The 16,946-nt window shown below is 38.7% G+C and overlaps 1 protein-coding gene across 2 annotated transcripts in view; it reads right to left on the reverse strand.

The window, feature by feature from the left end:
- Window positions 1–704: 704 nt before the first annotated feature.
- Window positions 705–16,946, reverse strand: part of gabra3 (gamma-aminobutyric acid type A receptor subunit alpha3) — a 130,102-nt gene continuing 113,860 nt past the window's right edge. Inside the window, exons 9-11 of one of the 2 annotated variants that reach the window (XM_084730844.1) lie at window positions 13,977–14,182; window positions 3,372–3,410; window positions 705–3,228 (exon numbers count right to left, since the gene is read on the reverse strand). In XM_084730844.1, the coding sequence (XP_084586970.1) occupies window positions 2,911–3,228; window positions 3,372–3,410; window positions 13,977–14,182 (563 nt within the window). In that variant the 3' untranslated portion in view covers window positions 705–2,910. The remainder of the gene's footprint in view (window positions 3,229–3,371; window positions 3,411–13,976; window positions 14,183–16,946) is intronic. The other variant, XM_084730845.1, reaches the window with a different exon arrangement.

Below are 16,946 nucleotides of genomic sequence, written 5' to 3' on the forward strand. Positions count from 1 at the left end.
CATTGAGTGTGTGTGTGTGTGTGTGTGTGTGTGTGTGTGTGTGTGTGTGTGTATGTGTGTGTGTATGTATGTATGTGTGTGTGTGTGTGTGTGTGTGTGTGTGTGTGTTTTGAATATGAAAATGGTTTACCAGGAGATAATATTAATTGAAGTGAACAATGTTGGCTAAGGTCTCTGTGGTCCTCATGCCTAGAATGGAGACATGTTTTGGTTGGACATAACAGTTAAAAAAATCTGTCCTGTGCAATGTATAATTAACCACAATATCAAATAATTTAAAAACACTGCAAGAGTGGAGTAGGTGAGACTGAAACAAACCACCACAACATTTAATCATAATGAAATTAATAAGAAATAAAAGTATGATCCATTCATATGCTTCATTCGTTTTTGTTCGGGATGCACAGCATTATTGCCACATCATCAAATATGTATGTGGTGTGATTTTGCATCCCTAGTTTTTGTTTCAAAGCTGAACTTGCAGTTATTAGTTTGAAATATGACCTGAATGTGACTAAGGTGGGAACTACATCAAGAATTGTAGGTTGTGTGGTCATGCAATTCCATACCTTTTACCTCATTTTGTATTGTAATGCTTTTAACTGAGACAGATGTAGGGCCAGCTTGGCATGTGTGTTAGCAATCTCAATAAAACCAAAAATATGTGTCCTACCAAATAAGGGTAAAACACTTTCAGAACTCTGTGCCAGCGGTAAATTATTAGCATCACATCAGTATGCACAAATAATTAGAGTTTAAGTGCGTTTATGCAGATGTTGCTGAGGTTATGAGCAAGTAATAGATGAGTAACTGAGATGAACTACAGAAACATTGATACTAAGCCCTATTCCAGTGTTACAAACACCATTATTGGAGGTTGCAGACATACACGTGTACAGATTGTCATGCATTAACCTATGACTGATACTTTGTACATGTTTTGTGTTATTACCACACCTTAAAAGAGGCCACAACACAGTTCACTCATTTTCCTATGCTTACCACTGAAGATACAGTTTGAAGAGAGAGATCCACTGCATGTTGAAGTACAGTGGTCATCAAAGAGTCTCTACTTAAGATACTGCAAAATATCCAGAGTGCATCCGGCGAAAAAGCAACAGAAATTGCTTTAGAATCATTTAACATCTGTATAAACATGTACCAAATTCAACACTTAACAAAAATACAGATGTCACTTAACAAACGGAAAACAAAAGTTGGAGACAGTCAGCACAGCTGGAGATAAATCTGATCAGTTTGACCATTAGTTTGCTCTTCAGTGTGATCACAACAATTAAATTAAGTTCGTTATTTCATTGTTGGAGAAATTAGGCAGTATTTTTACTGATTTGGCAGCATTTTGCAGTATAACAGTCTCCGGTGATGATAGTGTCTCCAACATTTGTTTAAAAGTACTGAATGACTGTGACATATTGGCCTTTGTTGTCTACTTCAAAACACAAAAACAGTACAGCATATGTAGACAATCAAATCAACACCAATATACTTTACACAATTAAGTATAAAAGGGCAAAAGTACAACATGAATCAAAGCTAATGGCAAGGCAGAAAAATCATAATGGAGCCAAAAAACAGCTACAGTGACCGATGCAAAGAAAACAAATACAATATACCAAAACAAATAAAGAGTGTCTGGTATGATTTTAATGTATAAAACATCTAATGTTATTTGCATTTCCATGGAAAACATATAATTAACTGCAATTCAGATTTCGACTTCCGTCTGAGGTAATGGTGGTAGTTTGTTTTGACCGCTCAGCTCACGGAGGCGCCGCACCATGAGCCAAAACATAAATGCACATGATAATTGTTCTGGACTACGCTGGATCCTTTAATCTCTCCGCTTCATCTTTTCACAGGCAGAGGTCTGTTAACCTTCCACACTAATGGGCAATTTTACACTGGGTGCTCATGCCCATGGGCTGTGGGTGGGTGGGGCACAGCCACATACTGCAGTGCACGGAGCCTGTGGACACCAGTTTGCGTGTAATCTACACACAGGCCTGTTGTGCGTGTGTGTGTGTTCTGCGAATGCAAGTGTGAGCGTGTCAAAGCCTTTTTTCTTCTATCATGTGTGTATTCACCAAGGCACATAGCTTCTCTGTCATTGAACATACCCAGCCAGTTAAAACAATAAGATCCACTGGACTAGAAAATGTACAGGCAGCCCCATGGGACGTGAAAGCAATTCCAGATGATACTGCATCGGGTCTGTTGAGATTCAGCATGAGCTGAAGGCCAGACACTGACGATTATTAATGATGTTCCTATGGAACTATACAGGCTGCCCCCGGCTAACGGAGCACGGTAAAGCAACCGACGACGAATGGCTCCTCTGGCGTTTTTCTAATGCGTCGCTGTGTGTCTGTCTGTGTGCGTGCGTGCATGCATGTGGTTAACTGGATGTATGTGTCAAAACCTTATCATCTGTAATGAGCTACAATGAAAACTTCAGAGGCATGCTTGCTCTAACTTATTATAAGCAAAGCACAGACATGTCAAAACATAGTGAAAACACAATTTGACTACTCTACAAAACAGCAAGCAATCAAGATACAGCAAAGGAACACTTGGTTACTCACAACAGGGGGAACAGGGCCAGAGCTAAGTGTGGAGGGGGAGAAAAGAAACGCTACACAAACACAGTCTGATGTGACAATGTGCTCCCTCCAAGGTCAGCTATTATATGTGAGTCTACTGTATGTTAAAATTTGCCTTCCACCTATACAGACGTGCAAAATATCAAACTCTCAAGAAAAAACAGACACACGAAACACACGCTCACACACGCGCACATACACGCACACGATTAGATGTGATGGATTTGGCCTCCTGCAAACCTGTCTACCCTCCGATACCAACCAGATCAAGCCTAGCATTTGGTCAAATTCAGTTTAGGTTGTTGGCCTTCATGATAGCGGGCTTTCTGTTGACATATGTGGCCCAGTAGCCTAAGTTGAAGATGAAGAACAGAACTGGGAAAATAATGCGTGAGATCTTGTCCACTTTGCTGACGCGGTTGTAGGACTTCTTGGCCTCCGTGTAGGGGTCGTCCATTTTGTGGAGATAGGGATGTTTGGCTGACGCTCCGGCACTCTTGGAAATGGTTGTTAAACCTTGGTCTTTAGCCACGTTGATGGCGTAGGTGGTCCCGACAATGTTGAAGGTGTTGTTCGCCTTTTTGGACAGAGTTGCCGATTCTCTTCTCTGAAAAGGAAGAAAGCAGTAAAGTAAAGGTCGTCAGGAGCGAAGCACCAGAACTCAACAATACTTCCATTTGAACTCATAAAGAGGAAATAGAAGCAACACCACGAGACACGACACACACAAGAACAAAACAAAAGCCTAACCATATCTTTAATCCTGGCCATGTTAGCCTGAAACGGTTCCTGAAAAGAAAAGTAGAAAAGAAAAAAAGTTTACCAATTATATTAAAATTGCCCAACTTACAAACTCTATTCATCAGTATGTAGCTGGAACTACTTTTGAACATTTTACACTATTAATATTGTCAATTCAAATCTGCATCATACAAATCTGGATTGCAAAAAAAAAAAAAAAAGGTCATGATAAAAACTCATGACGAAATGATCAGGCTGGTAAAATTAAGAGTGCGGAAACAGAGCTCATCAGTGAGGTACCGGAAGTGAAAGTGCCATTCATATTCTAAATATAAGATTCAGATTATTAATTATAATGTTGTAACCATTCAAGGTAGACTGACCATGCTATGAATTTGTGAAACAATAATCCTGTAGAAGGCAAAAAACTTTTTTTTAACACTGTAAGGAAAAAAGTTGAGACAACTCAAACTTTCAAGGCAAAACAGTGCAGCAGATTTTTGAGTTTTGAGCCCAAATCAAACTCTCAAGTTTTTAATTAACTAAAAAAAGGTAGTTGAGATTATTTACTTTTCTTTAGATAAACTTGAACTTGAGTTGGACTCAACTCCAAAATTTATTGCAGCAAGTGGCCTTGAAATTTTACGTTTTCCCAACTTATTTGTTTTTACAGCGAAGAAAAACACGTTTTATTTGCAATGTCATGGAGAAGTTCAGCACTGCCCACAATCCTTAAGTGTAACAGCAACGTCTCTGATCAGTGGCGCTTGCTGTTACCATGGAAATGTTTACCATGCCCACAAATGGGTAATCCTGCTAGCAGGTTGGCTACTTTGGTCACTAACATGATTCATATATTCAATAATGACAAAAGTTAATTTTAAGAAGTGCCATCATTTGCAGTGTTTTATGAGATGAGTAGTTCCTTCTGTCTTTACGTACACAGTCTCGTAACTCCAACTTCTTTGCTCAGAATCAAATGTTTTATGGTTGTGATTCATCTCTTGGTTAGTTGGCTTGGTTCCAGGCTCAAAACTCTTCATTCAAGGATTTTCTGAAACATCAATGGAGGGAATGAATGGGAAATTCACTTCCGGAACTGGAGCCGCAGAAAAAGTGGTCAGTCACTGTTAAGCTCTATGGCAACAATTATGTTTTGCATCATTGCAGAACCAGGCTGGACTGGCGTCTGATACTGCTAACTGCTAACAGTAGCAGTAGCAGCACAGAGCAGGATTAGAAACAAAGCAAAAAGAAACTGTGCCTGAAAACATGTCTGACAAACTGTATCAATGAGAGCAACCAGGCCTCTTCAGGCAAACAGCTTGCGATAAAACAAACACGACAAAGGCTGTGTGTGATAAAGCTGGCTGAAGAAGCTGCCCTCTTTCTCTGCTACTAGAGAGAAATCGTTAGACTGTCTTTCATATTGAAATCGCACAGGGAGATAGAATTTCATTTGCTAAACTGGTGCACTCAGATAGCTAAACTTGCATCACCAGAGGATCCTGTCAGCCTGAAAGAGCACAGTGCAGTGCACACGGTAAATGTGAGAGAACAAGTAGGGCACCAAGATTGATCACCCGGTGAGGTTTTAGTTTCCTGTGTGGGCCTGTGCTTGGGTCATTTTCTTCACACCATTCATCCCCACTGTGGCCACTTTAAGATCTGCAGCAAAACTAAAAGCTGTGTGTCTCATGTAACACAGTGTTTCACTTTCAGTGCTCCATGCTTTCACTTTTGCTTTGAGCCCGACTTTAATTTTTGCTCCACTTTTTCAGCTTCATTTAATTTTCCTTCCTTTTCCTTTGACTCCATCTTTTTAATTAGCATAACTAATGTCCCCTCTCCCCCCTCCAAAGTGCTTCACGGTGGATCTCTCTCCACACACAGTTCATCACCAAATGTTTTGTTTGGTCTTTTATCCCCAATATTCACAGAGACTCTCAAATGGAGGCTGAAAATTCATTTTTCATATGACAAGACATTTGTTATATGTTCATTTAGTATCTGAACCACACCAGTGTGTCACTATTATGCACAGGAAAAACACTTTTTGATGTCAACTGTGTTAGACAGTGCAATAATATTAATGGTAGGTATCATGATCAGGGCTGGGTATCCTTTAAACAGTTCTGATATGAGTATAAATTGGGGATGCGCGCTATTAGTCAACCATACGATTAAACGTCTGCACCCACGCTAGTTGGCACCAGAAATACTAGTCGTTTAAAATATTTATCAATATTTCATTCATGCACGATGCCAGTTATCTGTAGCCTTTAAGATTTTATGCAGCCGAACGCCACTAGTCAGGGCTGCGGCTCTGTCAGACGGCAGCCCCTCTCGCCCAGCGCGTATGCCCGGGTTGCCCTGGCAACCCCAGATGTTTATATCAGCAAAGTTGGACAGATGAACGTAGAGTGTGACAGAATAAGCGGATATGTATTCACTCGACTGGAGGAACACGTGACCACATTAAGCACATATACAGACATAAACCTGCAAGCGGAAAGGCTGCTGCTACTAGCACTGCTAACGTTAGCCACACTGTGTGTTAGGCTGTCAGCTAACGTTAGCTCAGGGTCCTTTACCCGCAGACACCGTGACCCTCTTCGGTCTGAAAAGGTGAAGCGTTTATTGAGTTGTTGTCATGTTTTGTACATTAATGTGTAAGGTTTGTATTGCACAGCGCAAAGTAGCGTGCATTTCAGCGGCATTTAAAGTAAGATTTGGCGATTGTAAACTGTGATTAATGGCTTCAAATGGCTCTTAATACACACTATTTTTTTTCGGACAGTGTTTAACATTATAAATTAATAAATTCTGCTAAATTTTAACTGATTTCTGAGTGTTTTCTTAGTGTTAGACTAGTCGACTAGTCTAAATTAAATTTTGCGTTTAATCGACAGGGAGATTAGTTGCTAGTATCAATACCAGTACCTTGATGTGATACCAATACCAATAGAGTACTTCATTCAATACCCTTTACACTGTCCATCCTGAGGTTTTCTCCATGCTCGATGAGGGGCTTTATCATGTTACTTGTATTCTAGAACAAAACCATACAAATAGCAATTTTTTAATACAGGATGTCTGCTGGGTTTTAAAAAGTGTCAAAAAGTCTGAAATTTAGTCCTTTAATGCTTAACAAACGCAGAATTTTTGTTTTGCCCATTGCACATTACTTTCAGCTTATATTGGTTAATGAAAATTCAGTGAGATCTAGCTTGAGAACATTGCATTTAATGTTTGATTGAAGCATGTTGAAAAGAGAAAATTTGAGGACCACTGCATGTTGTGCAAGAAAACACTAAAATGAGGATCTTTGGGTATAAGGGCATTAGAGTTTAATAGGAAGTCAGAAAATCGTAAAAACCTGGCCTGGCCTGCCATCATCATTTCTTCATTCACACTGGGAGTATCACCAAAATACGGCTCAAGCGCAACCCAGTTTTGCCAGCATAGACGTGATATAGTTCTTGAATTGCATTTATAATGGTCTTAAGAAGTCTTAAATTGAATTTCTAGAAACCTGTAGAAACACTAGATCTGTGTACAAAAAGGATCAAATTCAGATTCATTTAACTGGAGAAGTTCCAATACTAGGAAGTATCCAGCCGTGATCACGATGCTGTTATTAAGTCGTTGATAAGCTCCAGACTGTCTGTCTGATGTGATTGAGGCAGCAGGATTGAGGAAGTGTGATCAGTGTTTTCTCCTCAAGCAAGCAGGACAACAGGAGGTGGATGATCCTTCAAGCTCCTCTGCAAACACAGCAGCTCAGAAAACTTGCAGACTGTTGATTGCATTAAACAGAGAAATGGCGAGCCGCTGCCTGAAGGGGTCTATCTCAAGTCAATTAGTACAGGGAGAGAAAGAGTCACACTGATAACCCCCTGGATAACCAGATCTTTTCCCCGGATATTGATTCCTTCACATCTAACAGCACCACGAGCCTCCTCTATCACAGCTATGGCTTACATCAGCAGGAAAAGCCAATGACTACTCTAACGTGTCATATGACCTTAATCATAGCCCCCTAAACTCTTCAGTCCGTGGCATTAAAGATGTTCTTCGCCCAGTAACCTGACAAACCAACCAAGCAAAGTCATTTTCTGCTGCTACTTAGCTCGGCCAGCGCGTACAGTAATTTATATGGTGTAATTATTGGGGAAACCACATGTGGCGTTGGGCTGTGTGCATGTTTTTGTAAACCTAATGTGACACAGCACATAATTTGCTTCCGGCCAGAGATTCTTGCGCACTATTCAAAGTCATTTGGCTAGCTGCAGGCACAAATACCCCTCCTGAATACAATGCATCTATTGACCTTGTCTTTGTAACTTCTGCAAATTGTTGCATCAGAATTTCTTTATGAGTGTGATTAAGTGTCCTGGGGGCAATTGTGCCTCGCTGTGTCCTGCTGTTTGGAGCTCGGTGTGTGCATGTGTGCGTGTAACTGAACCTTGTGACAGTCTGTCCCTGTCTAAGATTGGAGATGGAGGTGTTGGCATATTTAATAGCCTCAAGTATGTGAGCATGTGGGTGTATGAGCGTGCAGACTGCATTTAGGGAGCCACAGTGTCCCTGTTTGTCCCCGTGTGAGTGTTTATTTTTTAGTGGCACTTGCCGTACCAAATTTTCTGTCAACCTGGTAGCTGTAGATGTAGGCTGAGCTCGATCTCACCACTGCAGGTTGTGTTACAGGTTACCTGTAATTAGTAGAGGTGTCACAATTCTATATTAAATCAAAAAACAATCAAAATGGGCTTTCCGTTTCGGTAATCGAAATCAAAGCCAGAAACAGCGATGCTCCTGCTATTTATTTTTTTTCTCTCCACCCCCACCTACTTGTAGCATCCGACGTGTGTCCAAAGGAAAAAACATTTCAAAGATGACACAGCTGCTGTTATTTCACACTTGATACCATATAGACATCATTCATCATTTTAAAGAAGAGTTGGCAGGGCACAAAATGAATGACCTGTTGAACATTATAAATCAAGACTCGATAGTCTAACAACAAGTCGTGGATTTGGTGAATCATGACACCCCTAGTAATTACTGTTAATTAAACGCTGTTAGAAATCCTTGATCAAAACACACTGGTTCCTCCAAACACTTCTTCTTCCCTTTTCCTTGTTCCTGTGTTTATCTTTTTCATTTCCTCTTTGTCCCACTCAGACTCACTGCCTAAAACAGCAAGAGATGATCTGCTTTTCATCAGAAATAAAATAATAATTTGTTATACTGCTGCAATAAAATCTCTGCATCCAGGCTTGATGGTGTTAATATGCAATAAAAATGTGGTTTAGGATGGTTAGTCAGATATAACCACTTCATCTCGTTGTATTACAAAGGTTTTTCCTTGTCACAGCAGTCAGGAGAGGCTCAAACAACAAAGGTATGGAAAACGTATCATCAAAAAGTGAAGTGACCATGGACATAAACTCAAAGATGCATCACTGACCACTTTGGTTGGCCTCTCAACAAATATATTTAAATGGAGGAGTAGCCTTTTATAACGTTTCTCAACCATTCTCAATGAGTCATATTCAAGGGTTCATGATCCACATGAACTATAAAAACACACTTTTTTAAAGCTTACTCCACATAAATCAGAAACTTTTGATCTGAAACTTTTTACAAAAGTAGGTATGTGGGGAAAAACAAGATGCCTCAAGATTCATAACTAGAGTTGGGCATTGAAAACCGATTCCAAACAAGAATCAATTTAGAAATTACGATTCCAAATGAATCATTACGAAATCTTAATTTCAATTCTGTTCATCAACACAAATTTCACTTAAGGCAGTTTCAAATTAAACACTACTGCAGTACTGCAAACCATATATCGACCTGGCTATTTGTCTGCACCTATAGACGTGAGCTGAATGCATGCATGTTTTCCCATTTCCTAATGCATTAATCTTATTAAACTGCAGTTCTAGGATTCCCAGTCAACCTACTTTGCCTTTGCTAAGTTGCTTAAACAGCAGGTTAATGGCATAAATTGCAAATCTTGTAACAATCACCACCCTTTAGCAAATGGTACGCTAAAAAATTATTTACAAGGATGGAATACTCCTCTGTGTTTAGAGCAAAGTAGGCAAAGTAAAATTAAAATAAAACTGAAAATATCGAAGAAACCACAAAAGAGACCACCGTCATTACTGTTGTCTAGCTAATGTTAGCTCAGCTCAGTGTTTTTGCTAGTAACATTCATCTGTGGTAATTAGTGTTTCATACAACTCTGGTGTGAAGAACACAGGAGGACACTCAAAGAGTCAAAATTGAGTCGTTAAGAACCAAAATCGACAAGCAGAATCTGATATGGCTGCAAAAGTCTCAGCTGTCCAACTTTTGTGTTGTCCAGTAAAATGAGTAGCAGTGTAATGCTGAAATGTGACTGTTAGGAGTGATGATGACAGTGTTGATCATTTTCTAACAAACTGTTGTGTTAAAACATCAGTAAACAAAGTCACTTGTGCTCCAGCAATGAAGTCCATTGCACATTGCGCACTGAGCTGGTGCCCCTGCCTCTGCTGATGAGACCAGCTCATAATATCTAACGCAGTAGTGTCCAATGGCAGGCTTTCATCCCAACCAAACTCCCCACTGGCTAATTTCTGTAATAAGCACACCTTGAGCCGGCGAGGGGAGAGCTAATTAGGTAGACTGCTTGTCAAACAGAATGTTAGGTGACAAAAAAGAGGAAGAAAATGGCACAGAAGCTCCATAACCAGCAAGGTAAATTAGTGCCCATTGACTCGTCTGCAGCTCACCATTTCAGTTCTAAAAAAGAAGGAGCCTGGGGGCAATGAAGTCATCGTTTGGTTCCAGTAAGAGTGGTGGATGAAACCCTGCCTCTGATGACTAGGGACGGCGAAAAGACTCACTGAGCTGAAACTTCCTCTTCTGAAAGACACTCTGTCCTCACAGCTTCTCTTCTTACATGTACATATATATGTATATATACATATATCCTCTTTTTTATTATTCTATTGCAAATAAAAAGGGAAAAAGATGTGTGTATTCTGATCCCTTTGCTTTCCAGTAGCTTATTCTAGCAGGGAGTGTGGTGATGGGAGTGCATTGTCTCCCTCTATGACCCCATTCCTTTTTATCTATCATGACAACTGCATGCTCAGCACAGCCCCCGAGAACGCAGCCCAGGCTGTTGCCATTAAGACGAGGCATCAAAAGAAAAAAATAAAATAAAAGGAGAAGGGAAAGAAAAAAAAACCTTCGCTCTGCAATGTAACACTGCAAATTATCCCAACTGACTGCAAAGTTCTGTAGCAGCAGTATGCCGTTCTGCCAATCACTCAGAGGGCCAAATGTCAAGCTATAAAAAACTGTAAAGCCTGTACTGATTGTGTCAGACAGTTTGTACATTAATAGCAGAAAATAGATTTGCGGCTCTGTGTGTCGCAGCAGAAGAAATATGTTTTATCCCATGTTGTGTCTGTGGCTGATGGAAGCGTTCAAGCAATTTATGTGCTAGCAGCAACATAACAGTTTTCTACCTAGCCACTATTTACCAAAAGGACAGTCTCATAATGTTTCAAATGTGATTTTCAAAAGCACAACACCCAGAAGCCCATTATTTTAATGTAGCGCTGCTTCTTTTGTTTATTATAACTGCTCATATAAGCCGATCCATTTACTGTAGAATATAGAAATGCCTCAGCAACAGGTCCATTATACTTAGTTTAGCAGTAATTCCCCTCAGCCTGCTTAAGTTGTCTGTACTGTGTTCTTAATACCGTTTTTGTGCTGCGATATTGACTGTGTTTCTCCTAAATATCGTTTAAGCACAATGAAACTTTTATCTTGTTAAACAGGAAAATAAATAGATTTATAACGAAGTAATGAATGTATACTGTACATTTTCTTGCTTCTGACTTTCTAACACTGAAATACAAATACACAGGGTGATGGTGTTTGCCAGCTCTCTGACTGTCAGTAATCAGTGTGACTTTGTAACATGTGGTCCAACAAATTGTTCACAAAATCAGATGTTATGCCGTTCTTTGACACTTCCTCAACACCATGCAAGTAGAGTTATTCCAGTACTGATGTTGGTGTTGGAAAATGCCTCCAATACTGCCTAAAATGCAGTATGAATACTGAGTAATGAGTGTAGAAGTCTATGCACGATCCGATACCACCTTATTTATTAACTTATTAATTTATTGAATATAGGCACATGAGATCAAGTAGTTGACTAAATGGTTAAAGATTGTTAGTAGTCGGCACCAGAAATACTAGTCAGGATGAAGAAAATAGAAAGTGGAACAAAGGAAACATCTCAGAGTTTGTCAGTATTTCGATTTAGAAAGTGAAAATAAGGTTGTATGTAGGCTGACATCTACCCACTTGACTGGAACAATATATAATCACATTTAGAACAGGCAAGTGTGAGTTAACCTGCAAGACGAGGAGACTGCTGGCGCTAGCACAGCTAACGTTAGCCCGGCTGTGTAGCAGCTCTCATTAGCAGCAAGAAGCTGTAATCCTGCTTGTTCTGATTTGTCAGTTTGGCTATTGAAGAATGTGCTTAATGGCTTCTAATGACTCGTAATAAACGCAATTTTTTTGGACAATGTATAAAATGTGCACAACTTTGACTGTTTTCTGTGTGTTTCCTTACTTCTAAATTAGTCAGCTAGTCTTAATTGTCTGTTAAGAAACTGTCTGTTAAATCAACAGGGCAATTGATGTACAAGACGCACAATCCCAGTTCGTTAAGGGATGTTCCTGGTGACTATTTTTTCCCCTACTTTGGTGGAGTCATGTTCTATGGCTTTCAATCTCTGTATGTAGGCTTCAACCTCAACTTGGCCACACAATGATAGCAATCATAATACATGTATACAGGCTTAGTTTTATACAGCTGTTAAAAAATAATATACTGTTTTTAATGTACTATATTTTAATGCACTGGTATCGGATCAGTACTCAAGGGTGAGGTATTGGAATCGGTATCCGGAAGGGAAAAGAGGTATCAAAACATCTGTACATGCATCTGGTGAGTTAACTCATCAGAAAAAAAAAAATCTGGACAAACCATATATTATTAATTCATAGATGTGTGTGTATATATATAATTAGATTTCATGGCAGAAGGCACATTTCTTAGCCGACCTCTCTGGACTGTCGATCAATCAACATCTGATTCTGTCAATCATGTGGTCCATACAAAAGATGGGGAAATTATGCATAAGTTCCTTTCATTACTGGGACGAAGGAGCCTCCTTGAAGCTATAGGCTTAATTTAAGACAAACATGAGCAAGTGCTTTAATTTTCCTCACAGCCGCTCTTTGCCTACTCTGATACTGTCTTATGCCTCTAATCTCTTTCATTTGATTAGTTATAAAACATCATAGAAATCATGCTAAATTCAAGCGCTGAGGTTAACATGAGGAACTTAGCAGGTTTTATTTATGTGACTTCATCACATCTTCAGAGGAAAGCATCTTGTCAAGACCTCCGCATCCAAATGAAACCAGTCCTTAAAGTCCAGCACATAAAAATGACTCTGTGCCAAAGTAATTCAGTCATCTGTATTCCTACTTTCCTACCTTGATGCAGATCCACTCCCCATTCTGTATATTCATAAACAACAGCCCAGAGTATTGACAAATTAAAAATCTGTACGCTGTGATTTATTAGATTTCATGCCTAAAATAAAAACGTCAGCCCCAGGTGATTCATTTTAAATAATGCACACACTCGCTTTTTAATCAGCGTGTCCATAACGTGCACAGTAGATGTAAGGATGCCTTCTTTTCTGGGGAGAACGAGCCTACAGTGACTTTAGGATGAGACTTGAACATATGCTGCCATCATAAATCAGGGCCAGTGTCTCTGGGAGTTTACCTCAGCTTCTGCTCTCACTGTTCCGCCCCGCTGTCCCTGTTCCATTTGGCTGTTAATGAATAAATAAAATCTCTCTTTATAGTCTTTATAGAGTACTCCAGGCTGCTTTAAGCAGGGAACTTTCTATCAGCGTTTCCAAAGTGCCATTTGCCATCGTCGCTCCTCCAGTGTAAAATGAGGACTTACTGAGCAACATGGAACCTTTTTTAAGAAGGTTATCAACTCAAAAGATGGGGAACAATTAATCTGAGATTCAATGAGAAGAAAAAAGTGGGAAGGGAGACTTCTTTCTGAAAAAACTGTTACATTTTGTTAGAGATGTACCATTGATCGATTAGTTGTCAGCTATTAAATTAATCGCAATTAGTTATACTTGGAGTGTTTTTTAAGAAACAAAGGACAAAATTCTCTGACTTCAGTTTCTTAAATGTGAATATTTTCTTTTTTCTTCAGTGCTCTGTGACAGAAGTGAATATCTTCGGGTGGTGGACAACCACATTTGGGGACATCATATTGGACAAGAGTGTTCAACTTTTTTCACCATTTTCTGACATTTTATAGACCGAACAACTAATCAATTAATTGCAAAAATAATTGACAGTGAAAATAATTGTTAGTTGTGGTCCCTCACTTTGCTTTCAGGATGATGTGTTCATCATTGTTAATGTTGGTGCGTGTGTGTGTCATATCCGTTAAATTAAAAAAAATATATAAGAATCACTCACCCTTATTTCCATGCCCTCTTTTTTCCCATCCCATGCCCAGCTGCGCTTGGTGAAGTAGTTGACTGTGGCAAACTCAATCAAGGCAGAGAAGACAAAGGCATAGCACACAGCCATGAACCAGTCCATGGCAGTGGCATAGGCCACCTTAGGAAGGGAGTTTCTAGCACTGATGCTCAGGGTGGTCATGGTTAGGACAGTGGTGACTCCTGAGGATGAAATAAAAACGTCAGTAAATGGATTCTTTTTTTTTTTTCCTTTTTGAACATGTTAAGGAAAGTTCAGCTTTTTACAACTTGGGTGGAATTCTTTATAACTTTTGCTATCATGATTATCTGTTGTGAAAACATTTTATTTAACTTATTTTTGGAGATTTTGGAAACCAGGAGGCTTTGTATGCAGCTTTTTAACGGTGTCTATAAGAGCCACGTAAGAGAAGCTTCAGACTAGTGATAGGATTATAATATTATTGCAATATCTATGAAAAATATAAAAATGATTAGAATAATAATGCATTCAGTCAAATTCATCTTTAACTTTGTTTATTGTGTGTTTTGTCTTTTTTTTTTTTTTTTTTTTTTTTAAGTAAAATACAAGTGTAGGGATTTGTAACCAAGTGTACAAACAATGAAAACGCAACCAGATGAGCTGATAAACATTTTTTAAATATTACAGTTTTTGTAAATCATGACACCCCTGCTTCAGACTGGTTTAAATTGTTGGTAGCAGTTTATTTGAAGGGGTGTGCGTAAGACTGTCATTACACTGTCATAACCATGTCATGATGAATTTTTATAAATGTTCTCATTAAGTGTCTTTTGGACAATTGTCATTTTTGATGTAAAGTTGACATTATTTGAGATGTCTTTGTTATGACAACCTGACATTATTAAACACAAAGAAATGGTTGTCTTTATGTTTTAACATTACAACTGACCTTATAACAGTTAATGACATCTTTATGCCAAGTCAAAATGGAACCACTTCAAGACCAAAATCTACCACTTTACTTGAGGTTAAGGAAAATTTTCATGACACACTTATAATGGTCTTATGACAACCAAGGTCATTACTGTCAAGTTGTCGTGACAAAGACGTTTTTGTCTTGGTTAATGTCAAATTGTCTTAAGAAAAGCATTATCAGCTTGATTAATGTCAAGGTGCCAAAACAAAGACAAACAATGTCAGTGTGGCATTAAAAATAATATAACTGACTGAATGACAGTCATAAACATTCATAAAGACTCCTTCATGTTCATGACGGGTGTAATGGCAGTCATGTGCACACCCCTTCAAATAAAGTGCTAACAAATTGTCTACTGTCTTTCAGTTATCTAATTACTTTAAGTACAGAATCTACTGTGAACTCACAAAGATAACACTAACAAATTCAATGGGTGCATAAACAGTGTAAGTACACTGGGTCAGTCCTGCAGGTTCAAACATAAGGAACTAGTTTATCAGTCCAGTGAGCCATTATAAAGGATGTTTGGCGCTGTATTTTAGTTCAGACCAGTCTGTCGGATGTGTTCTCTGGCATCTGTAGATGCTCTTGTATAGCTGTGTCTTTTGGGGTTGGAGGCTCCAAAAATCTACACAAAAACCCAAGTTGTAAAGAAATTGCACTTTCCTTCCTTAAACCCAAACAGAGACAGGCATGCTATTGTCCTGCATACATTTAGTAATGTCAAAGCCATGGTTATGAGCAAGTGCCGTCTACAATGAAGACTTTAAATTATATCACACATGAAAGAGAAAACAGACCTCCATCCAATGAAATTACAGTAATTCATCTGGAAATGAATCCTTTGGCGTATGAACACTGAAACTTTTTGCAAATAATTTCAGTGCTGCTGGGAATGAAATGTGGGCTGGACAGTGGTCACCCATCCAACGACATAAAAGCAATCACCTCAGCTGTTCCGACCTATCTGATCTGATGAAAATAGATCCACGGTGGGCTCTAAAATGAGTAGTGTGTCGCAGAACAGGGAGGTCAACTCATTTCAGTGAGCCATGAGTGAGAAATTAGAACTTATGACAAAAAGATTGATAGGTAATTCACTTTGTTTAAGGGGCGGAGATTGATTTATTTTCTTGTTTCAACTTTGTAACTGTGTGGTATGCTTCTATTTAATTAGTTTATTACTACCCACAGAGGGAAAGTAGTGTTTATCTGCACAGCTTTAAAAACAAGTTTCTGATAAATTGCTGTTGGGCAAGTTGCGGACATGGAGTTGCTTGTAATATCAATGAGGACATTCTTAAGAAAGCAACAGGTCATTTATAAGGAGGACCAAAATCAAAAGAAAACAAATTAATACAATTTAACTCTACCTATTAATTACCCTATGTATTTATTTTCCAATTTAATTAATTTATCAATTTTTCAAATCTATGTGTTTATTTATTTCTGAAGTTTATTATATTTTGTAGTCTATGCAGAGAGAGTGGGGAAATAAACAGCAGGACAAATTGCAAGGGGGAAATAATGCAGAAATAAATACATAAAACAATTTAAAATTAGTAAATTACTAAATCCAATTTAAAATTGAATGGGAAAGTAAAATAATAGGGGAATTAATACAAACAAGCAAATTACAGAGACGCATAGATCCACTTTTTTGTGCTTCTGATCTGAATTAGGTTATCCGCCAGTAGTGTTACTATACTGATAGTGCTCTTTCATCATTATTAGTTGTAGCAGTAAGATTACATGAAGCTGAAACTGAACTTCAGTTTAGTGGTGAAAAGCTGATGTTAACCAACATCCTGTCAGAATTGTGACCATCAAGAAAGCTTGTTCAGTTTGTGTAATGTAGTTCATTTAGTTTGTAAAATTACATCTTTCAGCTGGGTGCTATAGGGTTGTAGCTTGTGACACGTGAGATGGCCCTCATTTGTGTAATTTCCCATGATGCATTGCTGAGACTTTAGGTCAGCTGTTCCAAAAGGCAAAAGGCTGCTAGTAAT

Source organism: Lutjanus erythropterus, chromosome 11, assembly GCF_056507025.1.
Source record: "Lutjanus erythropterus isolate fLutEry1 chromosome 11, fLutEry1.hap2, whole genome shotgun sequence".
In the NCBI taxonomy this organism is placed as follows: Eukaryota; Metazoa; Chordata; class Actinopteri; order Lutjaniformes; family Lutjanidae; genus Lutjanus; species Lutjanus erythropterus.